Genomic DNA, 21,898 nt, shown 5'->3' with positions numbered 1-21,898 from the left:
TTTGCACCCTAAGTCTCAGAACCAGCTCCAAACCCCAGTTTCTAACAGCCAACAAACAGCCAGTTTTAGACCTTTAGCTGTTGGTTTGTGAGTAAGCTCCACGGCAACCTGAATCTTAATGAGGACATGTTACCACTCTTACTCCAGCTGCTACTACCCCAACCGTGACAACGACGAGCTATTGGTAGACAGGGATGATCTGTCAAAAGGGAAGCACCAATCACTTAGGATCAAAGGGGTGTGCCATGGGCGGTCTGTGGGCGGACTGGGGTGGAGCAAGGGTACTATAAAATAGCGAGTCAGCCTCAGAGCAGGTGCAGACCACTGCAGGTTTCGGCGGTTGCGGGCGCTGGGCACCTAAGCCTTACTCCTATTTGGGAGCCTTTAATAATTTTTCTTTGACTTTTGGGTTAGCTAAAAGTCAGCCCAGCACTGCAAGTTTTCCACCAGAGGTCCAGTGCTGTTTAAGCCCAAAGATCTCTAATCCCTGCATTCCTGGGCATACCTCTTGAGCCACTAGGATCCCAAATTTTTATATTTTTCTGATTTTTGTAATTTTTCAATTTTTCTGTTTTAATAAATTATTTTAATTTTTCTAAGAGTTGTCTCGTTCCTCACAATCCTTTCATAAATCTCTTTATAATTGTGCTGCTTCCTTTATATGATCTGTATATTAATCATCAATTGTATATTTGTTCCTGTGGTAACTGATTTTATAGTGATTTGGTTTATTTATTTCCTTTAAGGTAATAACTTGATACTGTATATGAAAATGCTGGCAGTATAGAGATCAATCCCAAATCTGGAATATGGACATACAGAAGTTTGGAACCTGGATTCACAAAGCTGAGATTTGAATCAGAGCCTTTATTGTGCTAAAGTTGTATTTTGACCTTAGCCTGGATCCACATTTGGTTCTGAATTCCTGAGCTGAAGTTCCAGACATGTAGTTTTCATAGTAGCAGCTTTATAGTGAGAAATAATTCTGGCCTAACTAGTTAATTATTACTGTTCTTTTCCGTATACATTCCTTACATGTAATTTTTTGATGTTCTTGCTTAAAGTAGTTTATGAAACCAGCTTAAAGATCACCAGTCTAAAATAGAATCCTTAAGTGTGGAAAAGTAATCTCTCTATAACAAACTTCTATTTTGTAGACCACTGTTAAAAAAAGTATAGTACTTTCCAGTGAAAGTAGAAAAGAACTAGCCAAGCAAGCCAAAGTAACCAAAGAGGAGAGAAGAGCTCAGATAGATGGAAGACACAGGTATTTGATATCAAGATTAGCAGATGGGATAGACTTGAGTGAGCAGCAAGTGGAGGAGACTATTATTTCTGATGACAAGGTAAATATTAATTAAATTGTTACTACAAGAAATATTTCCAAAATTTTCAGTGTTTTGAAACTGCCTCACAATTAACTACAAGTGTAATTTTTAATTTTTTTTCTAGTTTCAACTAATAGAACAATTCTTTGCCCCTAGTGGACTTAAAAAGTTGCTCTTCTTTTACCAAGATGTATCGCAGGTATGTTTCTGTTACTGTTTCTGCAAAAGCAAATTTGCATTTTTAAAAAAATAAATCACGTGACTGTTGCAAAATTCAAAAAAATCTTGACTGGTTTTTTTTTTTTTTTTGCTATGTATGCCAGTGTGCAAAGAGCTTGGATCTCATTGTTTAAATGTTTACATCTTGGCTTACATGGAAATGGGAGGGTGCCTTGTGGCAGAGTTTGATACTGTTCTTGTTTTCATAAAAGAAGACTTAAAAATGGCCAAGTAGAGTAAAAATTCAGACTTCAAAAATGGTGAAGATAACTGAGACAAAGTGTTCATGCTATTCAGAGTTTAAAATACTAGATTAGCTAGGATAAGTATTACAGGACTGGGGGAGCTGCCTGTGTAAGAACCAGTTTGTCTTCTTTTGGTTTGAACTGCACCAACTCCACTATGGACAAAGCACTCATTCAGGAGGGTGAAAAATGATGCAATTTCTTTCTAAATTAAGGTGGCCTCATGTTCAGGTCTATCCCATTCTGCAGAAAATAAGCTTGGAAAACTGTGACTAGAAGTAAGGCAGTTGTGGTCCCCAAGATGTATTTTTCTCCCTTTGAGAAGGAGAAGCCTCTGCATAAAGAGCAAAATAATTTGTTCATCTTCCACTGCATGTGTGATATCAGAAGGTGCCAAGTGACCTTGACATTGTCAAACATGACTGTTGTGGGCTTCCAGAACTGCAGAAGTCCTTCATCAGTCCTTTCAAATTATGCCAGTGAGGAGCCATGGTAGGGAGAGCTAACTCAGCCTGTGGTGGTATTTTGGGCTCGTTGAGGAGAAAAACTGATTGATAATTCTTGATTGTCAGTTAAATGCAAGAGTGAATTACGGAATTATTACAACTTGGATAAATTAAAAGAACTTTTGAGTATTCACAGAATTCGCTGGAATTGCTTAGAGATTTTGCAAAGCACTGAATGATCTCTGTTGTCAAAACAGTTTAATCAGTTTTTCGTTTCACTGGGACTAGGCATGCACATTTCTGGGATAAATGTCTTGTTCTCTCACTTAAATCAAGATGAAACTAAAAATCTTGACATTGTTTTCCTTAACTGACAAGTCAGAAATAAATGCCCAGCCTGGGTTAAATGAAACACTTCATTGCTGTATCTAATTTTGTTTTATTTTGACCCTTTTAACGATAAAATATTTCTATTCTGTTCTGAGAGTTCTGTTTCAGAAGCAGCATAGCATAAAAATGTTTCTGATGGGAAGTATGAATGGCATCTCTGGCATCTTCCACCGCATTCTGATGAGTGAAGAGATCTCATTAATTTGGCTGTTCTGTCAACAGTTTGATTTCAAACACATTGGAGAATTGGGGATTACTCAAGGGCAGTATTAGACGTGCTTGCCCTGTTCTTGGAGACAAAATACTGGCCAGGGCAGACTATGGGCTTGAGTAGTAGACATGTCCTTACCAAGATTTATCAAGGATCCATATCAAAGATATGCTTCCCATATCTCTTTTTTGCCAACTTAGGTTCATGGTGTTCATTTGAAACTGTGCATAGGGGTCAGTAGATGCTGATTTGGGGTGGAAGTGAGGAGCCACCACTGTGTATCACATATTACAGGTTAGTCCAGCAGGAGCTGAACACTTGACTTTCTAGGAAGAAGGCTCTCCTCACCTTTAAAGAGAAATATACCTGCAAGCATCTCCCGCATTATTTTCTGTCACATTTTTCCAAGTTTCAACAGATCATTTTCCCAAATGCATGATACAAACTTAGGGGGAAGCCGGTCTTTATTAGGTTTAAGCTTTTTTGCTGCTTCAAAGAGAAGAGGTTGTAGATACATCTCAGTGGAGAGGGATGAGTGGCAGCAAGGCTTCTCGGAGAGAAAGCTTTTCTGTGATGTATGGTTAAAGAAATGGGCAGAAAGCTAAATTTCACTGCGTTGTTGGCAGGATTGAGCTGATGGCATTGCTTGTGAGTCCCATTCACAGTTACAGTATGACTTTGCAGACCAAGCATATGATTCTTTTTGTGAGACACTCAGTTTGTTTTCACAGAGGAAGTTGCACGAGGAAACACTTCAGATTTAATTTCATTCTATTTTCTAAGACTTTTCCCCCTTCTTGTTTGATTTTTTTTTTTTTCTGAATGAATGGGGCTGTGAAACTGTTTACTGGGGACTGTAAGATTCAGGCAAAGCTTATTCTCCAGAAAATGCAAAACTCATGACTTCTATCTGGGAATTACAAACTGAATCAGAATGGACTTAGTTGTAATTCACATATTCAAATGGATGAAGTATTTGTATGATACAGTTTTTATTTTATTAACCTCTTATTTATAATTTAATTGCTAGCAAAAGTTGAATGCATCGAGATCAGATGGGTCAACAAACAGTTTGCCTCAGAAGAAGTTATTTATTACCATGGGTTCCACTGAGGTATGGTTGAAACAATTCATTAGATGACATTTAAAAAGTAAAATATTGAAAAGGCATAACAGTTGTGCAGTTTTATACAATTTTTTTAAATTCTTGGACAGATATATAAGTACTTAGTCTCTATTCTCATAATGCAGGATTTCTCAGCGTTTCTTGAGCTGAGGTTGGCCTTCATCAGTAAAGGAGTAGTGATCTGACTATCTGAGAGGAGAGTAGGTCAAATAAACCCTTGTTAAAAAGTTGCAGATCCTCACATTTTTTTTAATGACTGCATTTAAGTATTTTCCAGGGCTTGTGCACTTCTAGTTTAAAAGTGCATTTCTTCAGTGGCTTTTTATGCCCTTTCACCGAATAATACTGCACATTACTCAAAAAATACCTTTAACATATCCTTTATTCCATTCAAATTCTTATAATAACCTCCTCCCTGTAATATCTAAGCATTATTCAACAACATATTCAGATTTTTCATTAAGATTTCTGATTAATTTTAGTTTTCTCCATCTCTTTTGGGGGAAATTGGGTCTTCTGTATACAATGGTCTTTGAATAAGACATGGTGATGCTTCGGTTTTCATTTTGGTTGTTATTGTTGTTGCTTTTTGTTGGCCCCAAAGAGCTTATGTTAACATTGTAATGCCAGGAAAGACACAGCAGAAGAATTCTTTCTTGCTTCCAGGGGAAAAGTGAGGTTCATTCCTCTGCCAATTGGACCAACTAGAATGGCTTTTCAGAATTGTTGCGGTTGAATTATTATTAGGTTTTTTGTTAGGTTTAATGGATAAATAGATAAAAATAAGCATCATTCAAGTACAATAATAGGAAATAGCCTAGTTCACACGCTCTCCCCGAACTGCATTTTCTTAGTAGAGGTGCAATACTGAACCGGTCTGTCCAAAAGTGCATTTTTAATGTTCTTATGTCAGACAGGGAAAAAACAGTGTCTGATTTGAGAGGGACAGATTTTCAAATATCCTGCAAACAGTTCACTTTTTGAGTAATTGATTTTCTACAATTTCGTTTTCAGCACACTTTTAGGATAAGTAAATTTTAAAGTAAATTACTTTTACTGTATACATGTATTCTTTTTAACTGTATGCATTTGGTCCTATTTACAGGACTTTACAGGAACTTGTGCATTTTTCCTAAGGACATCAGATGAAGTTATAACTGCATCAAATGTCTCCCAGGTAAGACCAAAATCATGCAGTGTTCGCAGTTTACTTAATATTTTCTCAGACCTTTATTCATACAACTGGAGTCAGAAAAAAAAAGTAGGGAATGCTGATATGAAAATGTCTCATTGTATGATTGACAGTTCTTTTTCATAAGAGTAAGCATTTGTATTGAAGTAAAATTCTAATGATTTATAAATTAGCTACTTCATTATTATTAAACCTCAAGGTTTTAATTAATAAAAATCATTATTAATTAGTCATTAAGATATAAATTTTAATGACAATAGGGAATAAAGACATAAATTGGAAGATTTTATTTTAAGTAATGACCCTAAATTATGGAAATGCTGCACTTAAGTTGTATCTTTTAGACTTTTAAAATAAAGATAATTCTTGAAACTAACATAAGGTTTTCCGGCCTCTCATAGTTTATTGTGTATAAGAACAGTACTTTAACAGCCTTCTCTGACTTTCAGAGATACTCATGTTACTAGTTATGGGCTGTATATGTGTCTGCATGTATCTAAATTTCACTCAGATAGTGTAATGCTGCAGAAGTTTACATGCATTGTGTTAATTTTTGTTTCTTTCCAAAGGAGGTGAATTTTGGCATGCTTGATTGTACTAATGGAAATATCCTTCAGGGCCTGGAATTTTTCTTGTCCCAGATCATGATACCAGCACTTAAATCCCAGCAGGTAATCAAACAATCAGTCTTTTTTTCTCAAGAACACGTGGAAGTAAGGCATGTTGCTGCTGCAGTTCTGTTTGTGCATCAGTTGGACCTAAAACAGAGGATATAAGAAGATACAAGTCTAATATAGGCCTTTATGAGAGTCATGCAATTTGTATACCAATGTTTGAAATTCATGTGTCTGCTGTTTATTTTCAAGCAATAGTACCAGCTTTAATTATTATGACAAAGGAGAATATAACACAGCAACCATACTAAGGTGAAAACGGTGATGACTTGATGAAAACTAGATTAGGCCTGGATTGAAAGAAGTGTCAAGTCCTTCTGGCAGCACAAGGGATCAGTCCATGACTATTCTGGAACATGGACAGCAAACTCTGTATTATATCTGGAATATCCAGCTTCTTTGATATTGTGGCATTTATTGTGTGGCACTCACAAAGCATCACAGTTGGTTCAGTTGCCTCTGGAAGCACACATTCAGAGGTGGGAAATACAAAGAAGCTCAGTGTCTGCTGAGAATGATGGTGTTGTGTGCTGTTACCACACACTGTCGTTTTTTCTCCCCAGGAGCAGAAAGGGAGATAAGAGTCTGTTTTCTCTGTTCAGAAGGAGAAAAAAAAAAACAACCTAAAAAAAAAATACAATTGAGTAGAGAAATCAGTGACTGCTGACTTCAGAGTGAAGTCAGAGTGAAGTCAGAGACTTATATTTTTTAGAGCTTCTTGCTTATTTTTCTTGTCTAACAGACTAACTAAATCAATGCACACTTTAAAGTACTGATGGGTATTTTTTAAAGGGCATGTTGATAACTCTTTGTATACTGCCATGAATAAGAAATACTTTTCTAAAGAAAAATACCTTTTGTGTCAAAAAAAAAAGAAGAAAGTGTGATCTTCACTTTTTTTTTTTTTTTTTTGCATAAATCATAAAATAATCAGAACTGGGGAGCTGTAAAAGAAGGCTTGAAGAACAGCCAGATACAAGAGTTTCTGTATTCAGTGCATAAATTTGTGGGTACTTTGTCATCATCTAGACAGAATATAGAAGATAAAATTCAGCTCACAAAAGTGGATATTGATATTTATGTCAGAAACTTACAGAACCCATCTGACTACATAACTGCGGGTGAGTAATTCCTACACCAAAGCAAACGCAGTGATGCTGTTTATAAAATAAATGTTATGTCATTAGTAAAAATTTACTTTGAAGAATTAATGCATCTTCCCTGAGCAGTATACATTTTTCTGCTAACTCTTGCCAGGTTTCTGATTGTATAATTATAAAACCATCAATCATTTTCCCATATTTAGTTCACAGATCTTAAAGAATTAGGTAGTTGCTTGATATATCATGCAAGCAGTTGTCTGTATCCCTCCTAGTTTACTGGCCAAGTAGTTGCTGAGTGAATCCATATACTAGTGTGTGTGCTATTCACTTTCTTTGATACTGGAAAAATCCTATCCAATGTTATCTGACTCTGGGAACAAAACCAGATGTATTTATAAAAAAAAAAATTATAGAAATACATGTTTTTGTAAGAAAGAGAGTAGTTACGTCTCTTTCAACAATAGCTTTCTACCATTTCGTATGAACTCACTGTATTTCTAACTGTTTCCATTGTAAAGGATATGCAATAGTAACAGAGTAGGTAGATACAAGTATTACGCCTGTGTATCTTGTTTTTAAAATCTTAATCTTTTCCTGCTGGTTGGTGATTCAAATATGCTGAGTTTACATAGTTTCAGATTATGTTTGACAAGAACATTTCTCTTCCGTAGTTTAAATTTCTGTATTTATTTCTTGGTGCTTATAAAACTGTCCAATTCTATGATTTTGAAGGCACTAACACAGAGGTCACTGAGAAACTTGAAGAAGTGGTCATGATTTGGACCAAACAGATCAGACAGGTTTTAGTGGAGGGTGAACAAATAAGAAGAGAAGCTGATGATGTTGGTCCATCTGCAGAGCTGGAACACTGGAAGTCAAGAATGTCATCATTTAACAGGTAAAATCCCTGCATTATTTCTCACAGAGTCTTAAAAAAAAGGATTTTTAAAAAATAAGGGTAAACTTTTATTCCAGAGAGAGTATTAAGTATGTTTCTTTCTTCAAAGCCTTTTAGATGAGATCAAGAGTTCAAGAGTAAAGAAAATTATAAGTATTCTTCAGGCAGCAAGATCAAAGACATTAAAGCAATGGAAAGAACTGGTAATTATTACTTTCTAATTAAAATTTTAAATTATTATGGTACTCAATTTGTCATATATACAGAACTGAACACAGTGCTAAAAATAAAAGTAGCTTTGAGTGTTTATTGTGGTTCTGCACTATGGTTTATTATCCATTTGTTGGAACATACAGCATCAATGATTCCGAAATTAAATAGATAACTTGAAAAGAAGTCAGTGCTTTTGTAATGTGTCTTTCATTAACATAATAGATAGCATGGTTGTGCGAAAGTAAAGCAGTTTTACAACATTTTTCTGTCTCTCACAAGCTGGACTCTGTGCAGGCCAACTGTAGAAGTCTGAAAGTCCATCATAATGCTTTCAGAATTGTTGAGAGCTGACTTTTAGTGGCATAACTGCTACTTCATGTAAGTGGATATCTGTAATGGAAACTTATCAGGCAAAATTGTAGGCAAGACAGAAAATAAGCTGTGGACCATTTACAGTAAATGAGACCCCCACCCAGCCCCACCCCCCAGAATGTAGGTCTTCTATTGCTTAAGAAAGTATTCTACTGTTTTAAGAATAGACCAGGAAAAGTTTTTGATTTTGTGATTACCATATTTGCAGACTTTTATGATAGATGGAATTTGGATAAAAGTGTCTGTACAGAGCCAGTACAAGCCAAAGGTGATGAACTAGTTTTCTTTCTTCCTAAAAACTAGCCCCCTAAGTACTGGATAGTTCCACCTGACATGAACATAAGGATATACAGGCATTAGTTGCGAACTCATTGTTTAGTAAGCACCCTGGTACATTTCAGGGATCTTGTCTAAGTTTAGTAGAGTGGGTCCTGTGCTGAAACCATTCTAAAATCTAAGTTGGATCCATGAGGAGGAAAAAACTTTGTGGGTCTAAGTAAGGTTTTGCTTTAAACCACATCCAAAATGTTGCTGACCACCAGGAAGATCTTACCTATTTTTGCATGTAAAAGCAGCTATTTCCTATGTGAAAAATAAATAGCATATTTGAAAGCATTTCTGTGGGAAAATGTTTGCAAGATGGAATCGTAGTCTTGTGTTCTATAAAAGAGAAAGAACTTGTTCAGAAAATTTTCACACTAATAATTCTATTCCTTTCTTTTTTTCTCATCCCTTCAGGATGGTAGTATAACAATTGCTGCCAATGAAGCTAAGGACAACGTGAGATATTTATATACATTGGATAAATTTTTCAGTCCACTTGCAAATGCTTCACCTGTAAGTCTTGTAAAGGCAGTTAATGTGAAATTCAGAAAAGGAACAAAGGGCTTTTGTTGCTATAAAACAGCTATTTTTCCTTTTAATATATAACTCTTACACTTAATTATTAGTGGACAACTTAACTCCTTAGGCATTAGTGAATTGAGCTTACTGATTTTAAACTAGCCAGCGATAATAATACCTTTTTTTTGGTGTAAGAAGTAGTTATCATTCCAGAAGATTAATTAAAGGGTATGAAAAAACTAAGCATCAGATTGTGCTTTTCTAACCCAGTAATGAGCTGAGTTGCCTTTGTGAGCTTGAGTCTTACGTATGGTACCTCTGTCTGCATGCTTTAGTTAGGAGTTACTTGTGATTGTTTCATTGCAAAAGTCATAAAATGATCTTAAACCTTTGGTTGAGCTAAAATTGGTCAGCTTCCACTTATTTTACAGGTTAAAGCTGTTTCTCTTGTAGGTAGCACTGTTATCCTGGTTCATAAAACTTATTTTCATAACCATATGGGTCTCAGAGTTCATTTTTTTAAGTGAGAACATGAATTTTCGTTATACTGACACTAGACAAAATTGTCTAAGCTTACATAGTTCAGAACATTTACACATAATCCAGCTGGTAGCAATTTTTCTAAATAATATTTTCAAAGCTTTATCTCTTTTGCATCCATTGTGTTATTTTACACTGCTCTTCTGCAAATATTCACTGTTCCATCATATTGGACTTGACCTTTAGATACCATACTTTTTTTATCCTTTTCTAGACCAGTCACTGTCTCTTGTTCTGGGTTCTCAGTGTATTTCTGTGAAATATTTCCTTGGGACAGAAAACTCTGTAGTTCAGTATCCAGTAAGAGTGAGATTATTGTTGCCTTGCCTCCTGCTGGATTTCTCTTCTGTACAGACCTTGGCAAAACAAGCAAAGGCCAACTTTCTCCTTGTCATTTCTACAGCAGACCTACTCTTCTGTAGCAGGGTATCACCTCTTTTCCTCAGGTATTATGTTCCTCTGCACCTTCACGTACTGGAGGCCATGGCCAAGCAGAGTACAGCCTCTGGTTTTCCTGTGGAAAATCCTGCTGTGTAAAAGACCTATTCATTTATTCATTACCCTTTTCCCACATTTTTGTCTTGGTCATGGTGTGATGGGTCTCCACAAGTGAATTGGATGGTCCATTTTGTAATGATCTGTCTACAAGAACACAAAAAGATGATTGTCCACTGATAAACATATTCCCAGAGCTGTCACATTTTCCACTGTGTTGAATTTCAGGAAATTCAGATTGCTGACTTCCCCATTCTTTTGCTGTTATAGGTAACAGTGATGGAGCACATTCCCAGTCTAATGAACACTGTCTGTATGATCTACTGTACATCACCGTACTACAACACGTCAGAGCACATGACATCCCTGTTTCTTAAAATCACCAATCAAATGATTAACACATGCAAAACCTATCTATGTGAAGGTGTTTCAAAAATCTGGGACCTGGACAGGTGATAGAACTTTAGTAATTTCAACTACTGTTGTTGGCACTAGAAGTAAAATTGTAGATTAGTCATCAAGATTATTAATAGGTAAATTTACGTAGCCCTTTGTCCTCCTATTAGGCAGTGATTCCTATGTTAATTTTAAGCTGGTGACTACTATTTCTGTGTAGAATTAAGTACTCTGCAAAAACAAATTTACTGTGTGAGAAAACCTGTTATTGGAAACCATGTAATACATACTAGTATACAACACTTGATATATTGTCCCCATGGATTTTTTTAGACCAAAACACATTCAAGAAATTTGAACCGGGAGCTTAAATTCTTCATAAAAAAGCTCCAAGGACAGACTGGCAAAATTCCATCCAAGATTTATATTTTGCTTTTACTGGACATGAAAGTCAGTTTGAGGAAGGGAACAATATCCAATTTTTGTGACCGAAATCACAATTCAGTTGTATTTGGGACATTTCAGGGAAGGGATGAGTTAGCTGCTCTACAGCTGCTTGTCTGAGTGCTATACACAGCATAAATGGGAGCACAGAAGTGTTTGTATGAAACTTATCCATTGGGTGGCGAATTCTGATGTCACTGGCAGAAAAGTGTATCTGAAGGGTGACAAGTGCAGATAACATAGGCAGAACACATAAGAGCAGGTCAATTATTTTCATGCAAAAAAGAAGGGGGAATCACAGAGAGAAGTTAAGATGAACATGACATCTGAAGCTGTCAGCTAGAAAATTAATAGTTGGAATAGTCTCTTGGAATAGTCTAACTCTGGAGTAAGATTATGGGTATTGACATGAAAAGGTGTTACAAGCCTCATCAAAGCAGATAGTCAGGATGTCTCTGCTTAAATTCCAGCCAAGTCGAAGGTGACTCTGAGGTAACAGGCTAGGAGACAAAAGTAAATCTAACCATTTTGACTTCCCCTGTATTTTGGTGTAGATAAAGGGAATTTTTCAGAAATTACCTGTAATCAATTAAGTACTGATTATGTTTATTCTAAAGAATTAATGTAAATAAAAGTAGAGTACATTTTTGTTTATTCTAGCAGACTTTATTTCTGAGACATTCTTCTCATTTCCTTAATTGCTCTTGCTATCCCTGCGAAAGTTTTTCTCTGTCCCAGTTAATGGTTTCAGCCTATAAATTTGACTACAATTTTAATTCCCAATGATCTTTTGGAAGATGAAAGACAAAGCCAAAGTGGAGCAACAGCCCTGGGCAAATGGCTTATGGCTCGTTTCCATGCCTCATCTATATATCTCGTGTGGTACCTCAGGGTTAATGAACAGCTGTGTATAAAATGTAACTGTATTTGGCCTTAGGAACTAAGTTCTTCTTGGTGTATCTTCTTTTAAAAAAAAGACTCCTCATGCTTATTTTAGTGTGGAAAAATATTTCTCTAATCCTGTCTGCTTAGAAAAAAGAAGGAAACAAACAAAGGAAAACCTATCAGCAATACTTGATACAGAAGACGAGAAATGGCCAAACTGCAAGCATTCAGTAGCCAGCATTAACCCAGCATAGACCCTTTGTGGTGTATGCCATGAAAGTTTTGGATTGATGACAATGAACCCTAAGATAAAAATATCCAATCTAGATAACAGGTTTAAGTAAAAAACTTCTGATGTAAACATCATAATTTGAATGTTTTTCATATAATATATAATTTTGTGTTCTTATTTTGTAAAGTTGCATGTTTGACTGAAATATTTCATTTGTATTTATGCTCTTTTGAAGACCTTAGGATGATTCTCTGTCTTCTGTATTTTCTTCTTCAGGGAAGAATTGCTGAAGAGGATACAACAATGCATTTCCCTCAAAGAAAAGTACCAAACGTCCTTTCAGAAAATTAGGGAGGAGCTAAAGGAAAATCCAAGTGACAGGCAATTTGATATCAGGTCTATAATTCACTCCAGTATTGAATCATATTGATGTGTACAATTTATAAATGAGATGTAATTATATCTGCTGGCTAACAGAAAAGCTATATATTCAATTAAAATGAAGTACTTATTATAATCAGAACGTGATCTTGCAGAGTGTGTTTTTTATTTTTATTCAGGAATAAACCAGGTTTTTGCCAGTCACTTGTTGATTCAGTAGAAGTCCAAGGGAACTTCAGGGGAATTTATGAATTTATTAATTGAATACAAATGTATGTGTATGGTATGAAATCCTAACAAATTTGAATCATGAATGTAAGTGAAAACACTCTCAGGGAATTCAGTCAGCGTTGAGCTGGGTTCTCGATCACAATGCCAAGGAGTGTTTTACCTGTACTGGCACTTAAATCATGGGGTGTTTCTCAGTATTGTGCATTCACATTTTCTTCTGCAAATGTCTTATTTGAAAGAGTTACTCCTGTGAAATGTGGTAAAGAGTTTTTAATGACATCTGTAAGGATTAAGCATTTTCTGGTTTATATACATGAATTGAAGGGGTTTTTTTGTTGATATGTAATCATTACAGTATGATTTTTTTGTGGTGTGAAACTTGATAGCAGCTCTGGTAGGATATATGTGGGTTAAATAAATCTGTTGCAAAGAGATTTTCATAAAAAATCCCTCTGTTGTTTTTTTTATTGTTAGTGAAAACTATATATTTGGAAAATTTGAAACCTTCTGTAAACGTTTGGAGAAAATTTCAGACATGAGCAGTACTATGGAAAGCCTTTTAGGGCTCCAGCGTGTAAAAATAGAAGGCATTGAAGAGATCACTTCTCAATACCAGAGCATTGCTACAAACATGAAATCCAAACAGTATGATGTTCTGGACCACAGGAAAAAAGAGGTACTTATATTCAGCACTTGTGTGACAATTATTCTGTTAATTCTGTACTTTTCACCAGAGTTTTGCAAAGAATGTTGGATATTATAACAATGCATATATTATTTTTCAGTAACTGTAATACCAATACTCTCATACCTTTTAATACAAATTGAAAGTGTTAGGGTAAATTTGCTTTTTACTTCAAATGTTTTTGTTAACTTTTTGTGAGCTAGGTTTTGTGTGATAGGTAAAGCTACAAACAATTTTTTCTAAACTTGATTGTTTTGAGATGGATGTATTTTGAACTGCAGAAAGAAAACTAATTTAGGTATATTAACACACTAAATACAGTTTCTCTAATAATAAGTTATACTCAGTATTATTAAAAAATAATAGTGATGGCAGTATTCTAGAAAAGTTAGTAAAGGCTCATTTTAGGAGGAGAAGAGAATGATATCACTCCAAGTGCTGAACAGAATGATAAAAGCTAAAGTGGCTTTTCAAATGCTCCAGTCTCATGTTTTAATACATGCTGCACAGGCTGGAATTGAGCTGCTTTGTTTGAGCTATAGCCTGCTTGTTTTGCAGAGTTAATGGTCTCACAATAGAAGTTCTAGAAGTGTTGACTTACTCTCCTGCCTTCCTGTACTAAAGCTTGCCACTGTCATTAACTTTCCTTTAAACATTTAACCTGGAATACTTGTGGCTTTCTTCTGACTGTTTGATGGCTTATGTTTCTCTAATACTTGCTGCGTGGCTCTTTTGTGAAAGAGGGCATTTACTGTTCACTGGAATTTGGAGGGGCTAAAAAATGGCATGGCTTGTCTACACCTGCGTGTTTGGAGCAATATCTATTATGGACTGTCTTCCCAAGCTTGTGCAGTGCTCTCTTTGAGAGAAGCTTTCTCTTTTTGTTAGCACACCATTATTTGGGACTCCTAAGAAAAATTTCTACAGATAAATACCCAAATTACTTGTAAGAGCTGCCAGATTTGGTAATAGCTTCCCTTAGTGTGTAAGGTGCTCTAGAGAGCCTGCCAGTTTGCTCACCTTTGATGGTTTCATACCTGGACAGTAAGCTGAGCACTCTCCTGTGGCAGGGCTGCAAGTCGCTGATGAGCGTGCTCTGTTCTCTCTGATGAGGTTATGAGTTTTCCTCGGCCTGTCTGTATTCCTCCATGCTCCTTTGTGTCCATGAAGATGAGGTTTTAATTATTTAACCTAACACAGTTTTGTTTGCTTTGCTTAGAGCCTTTGTTGCTGGTGTTGTTCCTGTTGTTTTTAATGCAGTGCTGAACACATGCACCGGGTAGATAGATTCCCAAAAAGCTTCAGAGAAAGGGTTTTTTTGTAAAATGAAAGTGGCACTACAGATGATTTTTTTTTCTTTTGCTCTTATTCTAGTTTGAAAAAGATTACCTTGAATTTAAGAACCAAATTGCAGCACTGTATGAATCTATACAGGAATTTGTGGATTCCTGGTTTGAGAAGGCCGTAACTGTAAGTTATGTTACAAATGCAACCCCCTGCTTCTCGTGCTCAGAAGGGCTGAGTACCCATAGCTCCTACTAAACTCCTTCATTACTGCCAGTGTTCTGTGCTGTGCTGGTGGCTGCCTGAGATAATGTTGGAGGACATCAAGCCTATTACAAATGTTCTAAAAGTTGCTTGCTGTAAAGGAATGTTCATTCTTACTTGGTGCCAAGTGTATGTTCCATCTTTCCATACCAATTTTATAGCTCTATATTTTGAAGTTTATTTTCTTTCTTCATCCTGGTGTTTTCTGTTGCTTTTCTAAGTTATTCCTGTTTGACCGGCAGGAGTAATGAAATAATGTCTGCCATCTGTTTCCTTGATGTCAATACTGTTCATTGGCTCAGGCCCTGATCATGATATGAGATGTTAATGAAGTGTGAGTAAAGATGTAGGTGTTCTATCACAACTGTTTGCTGAAAAAAAGGAGTGAGGATTTGAGAGTCAGAAAAATCCCAAACTGTAGTGGTAACAGTTTCTTGGTTTATACAAGGGTATGTATCTCCTGTGTGAGAAAAAATATAGAAATAAAATACACAAACTTGTCTGGATTTTTCTGTATTTCTTAGAAAACAACTTACAAATTTACATGGCATATTCTAAATTAATAAAATGCTGTATGGACAATGCCCTTCTGAACTGTTATCTTCTGCAGTAAATGCTCTATCTTCCTTTTTAGACTGAACAGATGCTGGGATTTCTGATGAAGCTTGAACAAATAGGAGAAAATAATATTGATCTTAATGAAAAGTATATCATTGTTCTTCAGCAGTACAGCCAAGACTTGGAGTTTATTCAAAACCTCTATCAGAAGGAAAAGGAAAATCCACCTATACCACGTAATGTACCACCAGTAAGAATGAAGTAATGGAGAGAGAAAAATTACTTTACTTCTTGACTGTTTTTAAGTTAATGAAAATACAACCTCGTATCTTCTGTGTTTTAGGTAACAGGGAAGATTATGTGGGCTCAGCAGTTATTCAGGAAAATTGACCGTCCAATGACATTTCTTAAAAAGAAAACCACACTTCTGAAGGTTGGAAATTAGCAGAGTAGGATTTGTGCTAAGCTTTCAAGGATGTTGTTAACAGATGCGTGATTTACTTTTATACTTCTACACTCACTTTTCTTTCTCACTGGGCCATTAGTGCCTTGTATAGGTCATAGTATAGACTTTGTTCTATGGGCAAGATTGGGAGGAAAAATCAGGAAAAAGAGTTATGTTGGTTAGAGTGGTTGAATACTACTTAATAATTGAATTCCTAAATATATTGCTGTGTTTCTGTGTCTTACCTCATTTCTAAGACAGCATAATTTAGAGCTTTCTATTTTTGAGAGGAAAAGCCTAATGGAGGGCCTTTCTACTGTGTTAGACTCATTGAATTGTTTAAGTGGTGCTTTTACTTTTTTCCCCCCTAAATTGCAGACACTGGAAATGAAAAAAGTTGTCAAGAACTACAATAAAATGGCTGCAGTTCTTTTGGAATTTGAGCTTGTTTATCATAGGGCCTGGTGCAGGTTTGCTGACCAGGCTAGGAATGCTCTGTGTGCTCCCTTACTTGTCAGGCACCCAGAAACCGAGGTAAATATGATTTATTTTTTGTATTACTGTTATATGATGTAGTATTACACACGTTACTTTGGTCATATCACTGATAGACAAGAAAAAATCAAAATAACCTTAATAGGGTTAAAAAATGAGCTATTTGAGTTGGAATTTTTTTTCCTTTTTGTGTATATTTATGATACATCTCATAATGTCTCTTTCTTATAAGGTTTCTGTCTTATTCAGGGTGTAAAAGAGGCAGTGTCCAGCAAATACATATCTACTACTGACTTATCTACATTCTCTAGATATTTTTTCCTTGTTTGTTTTCTATGTTAACCAAAATTTTAGTTGAGGAAGGAATTTTTTGTTAGATCATGGTCTTTTCTGCAGTGATCAGTATCACTGTGTTGAATATATTGCAATAATTCATTAATTTGCTTTCAAAACTGCTGAGGCAGAAAGTCTTACTTCACAGATTTTTTTTTTTTTTTCTGCTGTAGTGCAGAGAAATTATGGTTAAAATGTGGCATTTTTTGTACTAATGATTCCATAATAGACAACTAGAACATAGTTTTCAAATTTATGTAGCATCTTAATAACATTTAGTGCCCCCAAAAGTGTAGAGATTATCCTTCACAATATTTCTCCCTAGTTACTGATGGAGAAACTGAGATGAAAAGGCAAATTAGCTTCCAGAGAATACAACTGCAGAACAAGAATTAACAAGAATTAAACTTGGGATGTCATGGGAGCCAAGTGCTTAGGGCATAGGGAAGGAGTCACAAGAAATTGAAATCAGTGTAAGATATTGGCTGATTAATACTTTGGGAAGCCCATATACTTGTAGGGGAGGTTGGAGAAGAAACATGGGTATCTCTTACAAATTCTCTCCAGTCATCTTCATCTCTTTTTATGATCCAGTTATAGCACACTACATTTAACTACCAAACTAGTGTCTTATTTTCTATTTCTTTTTTTCACTCTACATGAAGGAATTATTTGTAAACTTAGACCCAATGGTCCTGGAAGTACTTTATGAGACAAAATACCTGAGAAAAATGCATTTTGAAGTTCCGAATGTTGTCCTTGTCTTGTGTGCAGCTGAAGAACAGATCAAAAGACATCAAAGGGAGTGAGTGAACACTTTCTGGATTTGTTTCTCATCTGCAAATGGGAATCCCTACCTTTAAGTCTGTTGCATATATTGCTTTTGATTTATTATAATTTTTCTCTTTGATGGAGTTTAATTGAATTTTAGTTGCTTTCCTCTGTATTTGCATATTAACATGCAGTTGTTCCTATTTACACACATATCTCATTGCTTGGAAACGCCTAGATGTTTTTGTTTTGTTACTTCAACAGCTGCTGTAAAGTGGAGCTCTTAGGTGCTGCTATTATTAGTACCAGAGTGCATCTGTGCACTCTAATATAGCAATTACACTGCAAAACATTACACCTAACATAAGATTTTTTCCTCTTAGAAAAATAAGCTGGAATTTACCACTTGATTACAGCACTGCCCAAACACGTGTATAGGTAATACATCACTTAAGTTATAACTTGGTCTCTCATGTTGAATACCTAAAATCACTTTTGTTGATTTAAAATAATTTCTTTCTGTTTCTTGTACAGTCCAAATCTCTGCTGCAAGAGTTCTTTTATTCTCAGGGATGCTGATGGTTAATTCTAGAACTCTCTAAACAGGGATGTTCAGTCTTAAAAAAGCAATGTTTTGTGAGGAGTGTTCTTTAGTTCTTAATTAGAATTGGACAAAAAGGGATGAAATTTAAAGAATTTCATAAGTACTTCAATCTCTCCTCCCTTTTTCTGTTAAAGTTAGTTTTCACAGTTTCACTCTTACAATGCAACATTTTTCATTGATTTTCTGTGGAGTGTTTAAGGACAATTAACCATAAATTTTTAATGTGCAAGACAAACTTCTGTGTGTTACAGACCTCCAAAAAGCAACAGCCCCAGATTTTGCCATCCAACAGGGAAAAAAAGTACAGATAATGTTTGCAATAAAAAAGAAATCCAAACCCATTATGTATCTGACCTTTGAATTATCTTTGCTTCTAATTCTTGTTTACGCAGTTTCTTTGAGTAGCTCTATTTTCATGGAGCTATACTGGTAAGCCTTGATTCAGACTTTGGGCTGTTTTTCTTTGGGATTCGGGGTTCTAAGTGGTTTGTACGTGATTTTTCTTAGAAGAAGTGTCATTTCATGCTATGTCATGTGAGATGGGAAGAAGGACACAAAAATGCCATGTTTTCAATTTCCTGTTTCTATATTTTTTTTAAATTGTAGTTAATTTTTCTTGGGAGAAAAATTCTCTAAATTGATCACAGTCACTTTGCTGGAGGTACTTATTTCTTCAGTCTGGTTCTCCTGTTGGTAAGGACAAAGAGGCCTGGTTGGTGTCAGGAAGAGCTGGGAAAGGTTCATGTTTTTAAGATGAGATCGGAACTTGCACATCTTACTAACAGAAAATGTGTCCAAAATTCTGTGTGTTTCAAATATCTGAATGAAGCACATTATAAGCATGATTGCATGTTTCAGACTCCAGAACCTGCTGATCAGTTATAAGGAACATCTGAATAGGATCCCTGATGTGCTGAAACCACTGATGAAGCCATTCATAGGACAAATTGAGGATGCCCTTACTCCGGGCCTGATGCAGCTGTCATGGACTTCTCTGAACATTTATAAATGTAGGTAGTAGGAGAAGAAGTGGTGAGCTGTTCATACTCTTAGATGCCTGCATTCATTTTTATTTCTCTGTGAAAAATGTGTTTGTGTGAGGCAGCTGGTGTGGGATCTGTAGCTCAGACCCAGGAAACCGTAACCAGTCTGGAGAGATGGTCCTGCGAAGAACCGTCTTCCCGGAGCCCATGTAGTTTTCTCTCAGGCACCGGAGTGCCTTTGCAGAGAGGCTGTCAGCTCTTTGGTGATAATCAGCTCATGATTTCAGCTCTTTGCTCTTCGAGGCAATCTCCAGGCCTGACCAGGAGGAGAGAGATGAAGGGACCCATATAGCAGTTCTGCATGGGGCAGCTTTATTAGTCCGCACCCCGCGAAGGGGAAGCCAGGGATGAGCACTCTAGTCTCACAGGGACAGAGGGCTAGGTCTTATAGGGGTACCGGGGTCGGTGTGAGAGGGTAAAAGCCAATGGGTTACAAAGGATCTGCATAGGTTCTCCAAGAGGATCATGGGTCTGTGTCCTCTCTCACCGTAACTGAAAGGTGGCTGCCTTTTCCAGGGGGATTCTGCTGGGAGGTTGTGCAATCTCCCTATCTCAGCAGGCCTCCCTCCAGGGCAGAGGCTGGGCATACCCCACTTTTGTGGACTGACCTCTTCACTTTAGGTGGATAATTTTAGCCCAACTGCTACAACAATGTGTGACAAGAGAACAGCCATGGGTGTTTTGATAATATCTTTTCTATAAAAAAATCTTCTTAACTTATGCTGAACATCCTAGAAGTGACATGTCTGAAATCAAGGTTGGAGGTTTTTGCCCAAATCCTAATTTTTTTCCAAGAAAACATTTTTTTTATTAGGCACTGAGATTTTCCACCCAACCAGTAAGACACAACCTTAACCCTATCAAATACAGCATAAAATTGATTAACTGTTGTTAAAGTGTTATTGAAATGGGCATATATAAAACCATCACCAAGACTTTTATGTTGCAGTTTCATGGGAAAACAATAACTCATGCTTGTAAATTAGTTTTCAGTTGAGGTTGATTGCTGTTAGGCTTTCCCTTTTCTTCTTCCTAAGGAAAAGCAGCAATATAAACAAGAACAGGTACAGTCTAAATCTGAAAGTGAAATGTGGCACAGGTTTGTGCAGCTGTTCATTTATGACTCTGCCATGTGGCAATGGTTCACGGGGTTCTGACCAGTGCTTAAGGCAGGACTGGTCACCTTTCAGCTTTACTTGACCTTTGCCTGACCAGAGCACAAGAACCAAATATCTGTGCCTTAGATATCGTAGTGATTTCTTTCTACATACAGTAGAAACATATATGTAATACCTTATGGTAATAAAAGTGACAGAGGACATCAGGTGATGTATTTTATATTTTGCAATGGAAATACGAAAGGGAAAGAATTTTTCCAGTCTATTCAGAAACAGTCAATTTTACCTTTCATTTAATAAACACATTTGTTAAAGCAGTCAGTTTATCTCTTTCCAAATTAGGTCATACATATGAAAGAAGAAATCTAATGGTTTAACAAGGTTGTAGTCTTGACTGGGGGAATTTTAGCCGTTTAATTTGTAAGTTAATTAAAATTACAAAAGTACTGTGTTTTGGTGCGTGTGTATGTAGGAGGACCAAAATAATTTTTGGGCACTTGTGTCCTCTCTGTTTTCTGTTCTATTTTGTTGATCCTTTTCATTACAATGTTGTTACCAAAAAGAAGAGATATTTTAAGTATATTGTTCTATTTATTATAAAACAGTTTAAGTTAAAGATTCAAAAGTACAGCAAGTCCATCATGTTTCAGGCTTTCATTTCGTATTTCATTGCCATTAAATCCTGATTTTATTGTAATACCTGGGAGGAGGCAGAGGTGAGTGGGAGGAAGGGGAGATGAGACTGAAGAGGTCTGTGTTTTGCATTGACTTGTTTTTATTTTGTTATCCTTGTTTAGTTATTCAGAATATTTACAGAACCCTGAGGGAGTTGGACTATGCAGTCAAAGCAGCATCTGATACCCTGGAATGCAGAATTGAAAGAATTCTGAAGGACATGTCAAACACTGCTCTGATAATTTTGCCAGAAGACAAACCTATAGATGTGACTTCATTCTTGGAACAAATAGAAAATCTTGCTATCTCTGCTGCTTCCAAACTGTCTCAGTAGGTTTCTTAATTGCACAGACTTGAAGGCCATTTTTGGGAAGGTTTCTTTACTTACTACTTTTGTATGCATAGAGATTTTACTTTTAAAATGTTATTGTAACAGAGTAGTAGTCTAGAGCAAAGTGATAGTCTTAGGATGCTGGGGAGAAGTGACAAAGTATCTTGAACACAGCAGCTGTGAAATAGCACAGTATTCAGCATTTAGCATTTAGCATTTATTTAGCATTTCTTAAATTTTTTCGTATACTATTCTGACAAGTAGCAAGAAAAATGGAGATGGATAGGACTTGAAATCTCATCCACATGTTAATTGCTTGTTTCTTAATATTTCTTTTGCTTTTATTTTACTTTCTGATTTCACAGATTATCTTACTGCCTCGTCATGATAAACCTGTTTTATTAGCTATAGCTGGAAAAAAAGCTTTT

General features: G+C 36.1%; 1 protein-coding gene across 1 annotated transcript in view; it reads left to right on the top strand.

Annotated features, from left to right (window-relative positions):
* The first annotated feature begins 1,458 nt into the window (after window positions 1-1,458).
* Window positions 1,459-21,898, top strand: part of LOC116448873 (dynein heavy chain 5, axonemal-like) — a 151,934-nt gene continuing 131,494 nt past the window's right edge. The window contains exons 1-18 of the mRNA XM_032119892.1: window positions 1,459-1,527; window positions 3,870-3,953; window positions 5,071-5,142; window positions 5,727-5,828; window positions 6,766-6,952; window positions 7,667-7,832; window positions 7,942-8,035; window positions 9,156-9,254; window positions 10,566-10,747; window positions 12,529-12,648; window positions 13,339-13,540; window positions 14,924-15,019; window positions 15,732-15,905; window positions 15,999-16,088; window positions 16,479-16,634; window positions 17,594-17,733; window positions 19,162-19,313; window positions 21,262-21,469. Coding sequence (XP_031975783.1) covers window positions 3,939-3,953; window positions 5,071-5,142; window positions 5,727-5,828; window positions 6,766-6,952; window positions 7,667-7,832; window positions 7,942-8,035; window positions 9,156-9,254; window positions 10,566-10,747; window positions 12,529-12,648; window positions 13,339-13,540; window positions 14,924-15,019; window positions 15,732-15,905; window positions 15,999-16,088; window positions 16,479-16,634; window positions 17,594-17,733; window positions 19,162-19,313; window positions 21,262-21,469 — 2,255 coding nt within the window. The 5' untranslated portion in view covers window positions 1,459-1,527; window positions 3,870-3,938. The remainder of the gene's footprint in view (window positions 1,528-3,869; window positions 3,954-5,070; window positions 5,143-5,726; window positions 5,829-6,765; window positions 6,953-7,666; window positions 7,833-7,941; window positions 8,036-9,155; window positions 9,255-10,565; window positions 10,748-12,528; window positions 12,649-13,338; window positions 13,541-14,923; window positions 15,020-15,731; window positions 15,906-15,998; window positions 16,089-16,478; window positions 16,635-17,593; window positions 17,734-19,161; window positions 19,314-21,261; window positions 21,470-21,898) is intronic.

Source organism: Corvus moneduloides, chromosome 1, assembly GCF_009650955.1.
Source record: "Corvus moneduloides isolate bCorMon1 chromosome 1, bCorMon1.pri, whole genome shotgun sequence".
NCBI classification, from domain to species: domain Eukaryota; kingdom Metazoa; phylum Chordata; class Aves; order Passeriformes; family Corvidae; genus Corvus; species Corvus moneduloides.
This window is presented reverse-complemented; position numbering and strand designations above follow the sequence as displayed.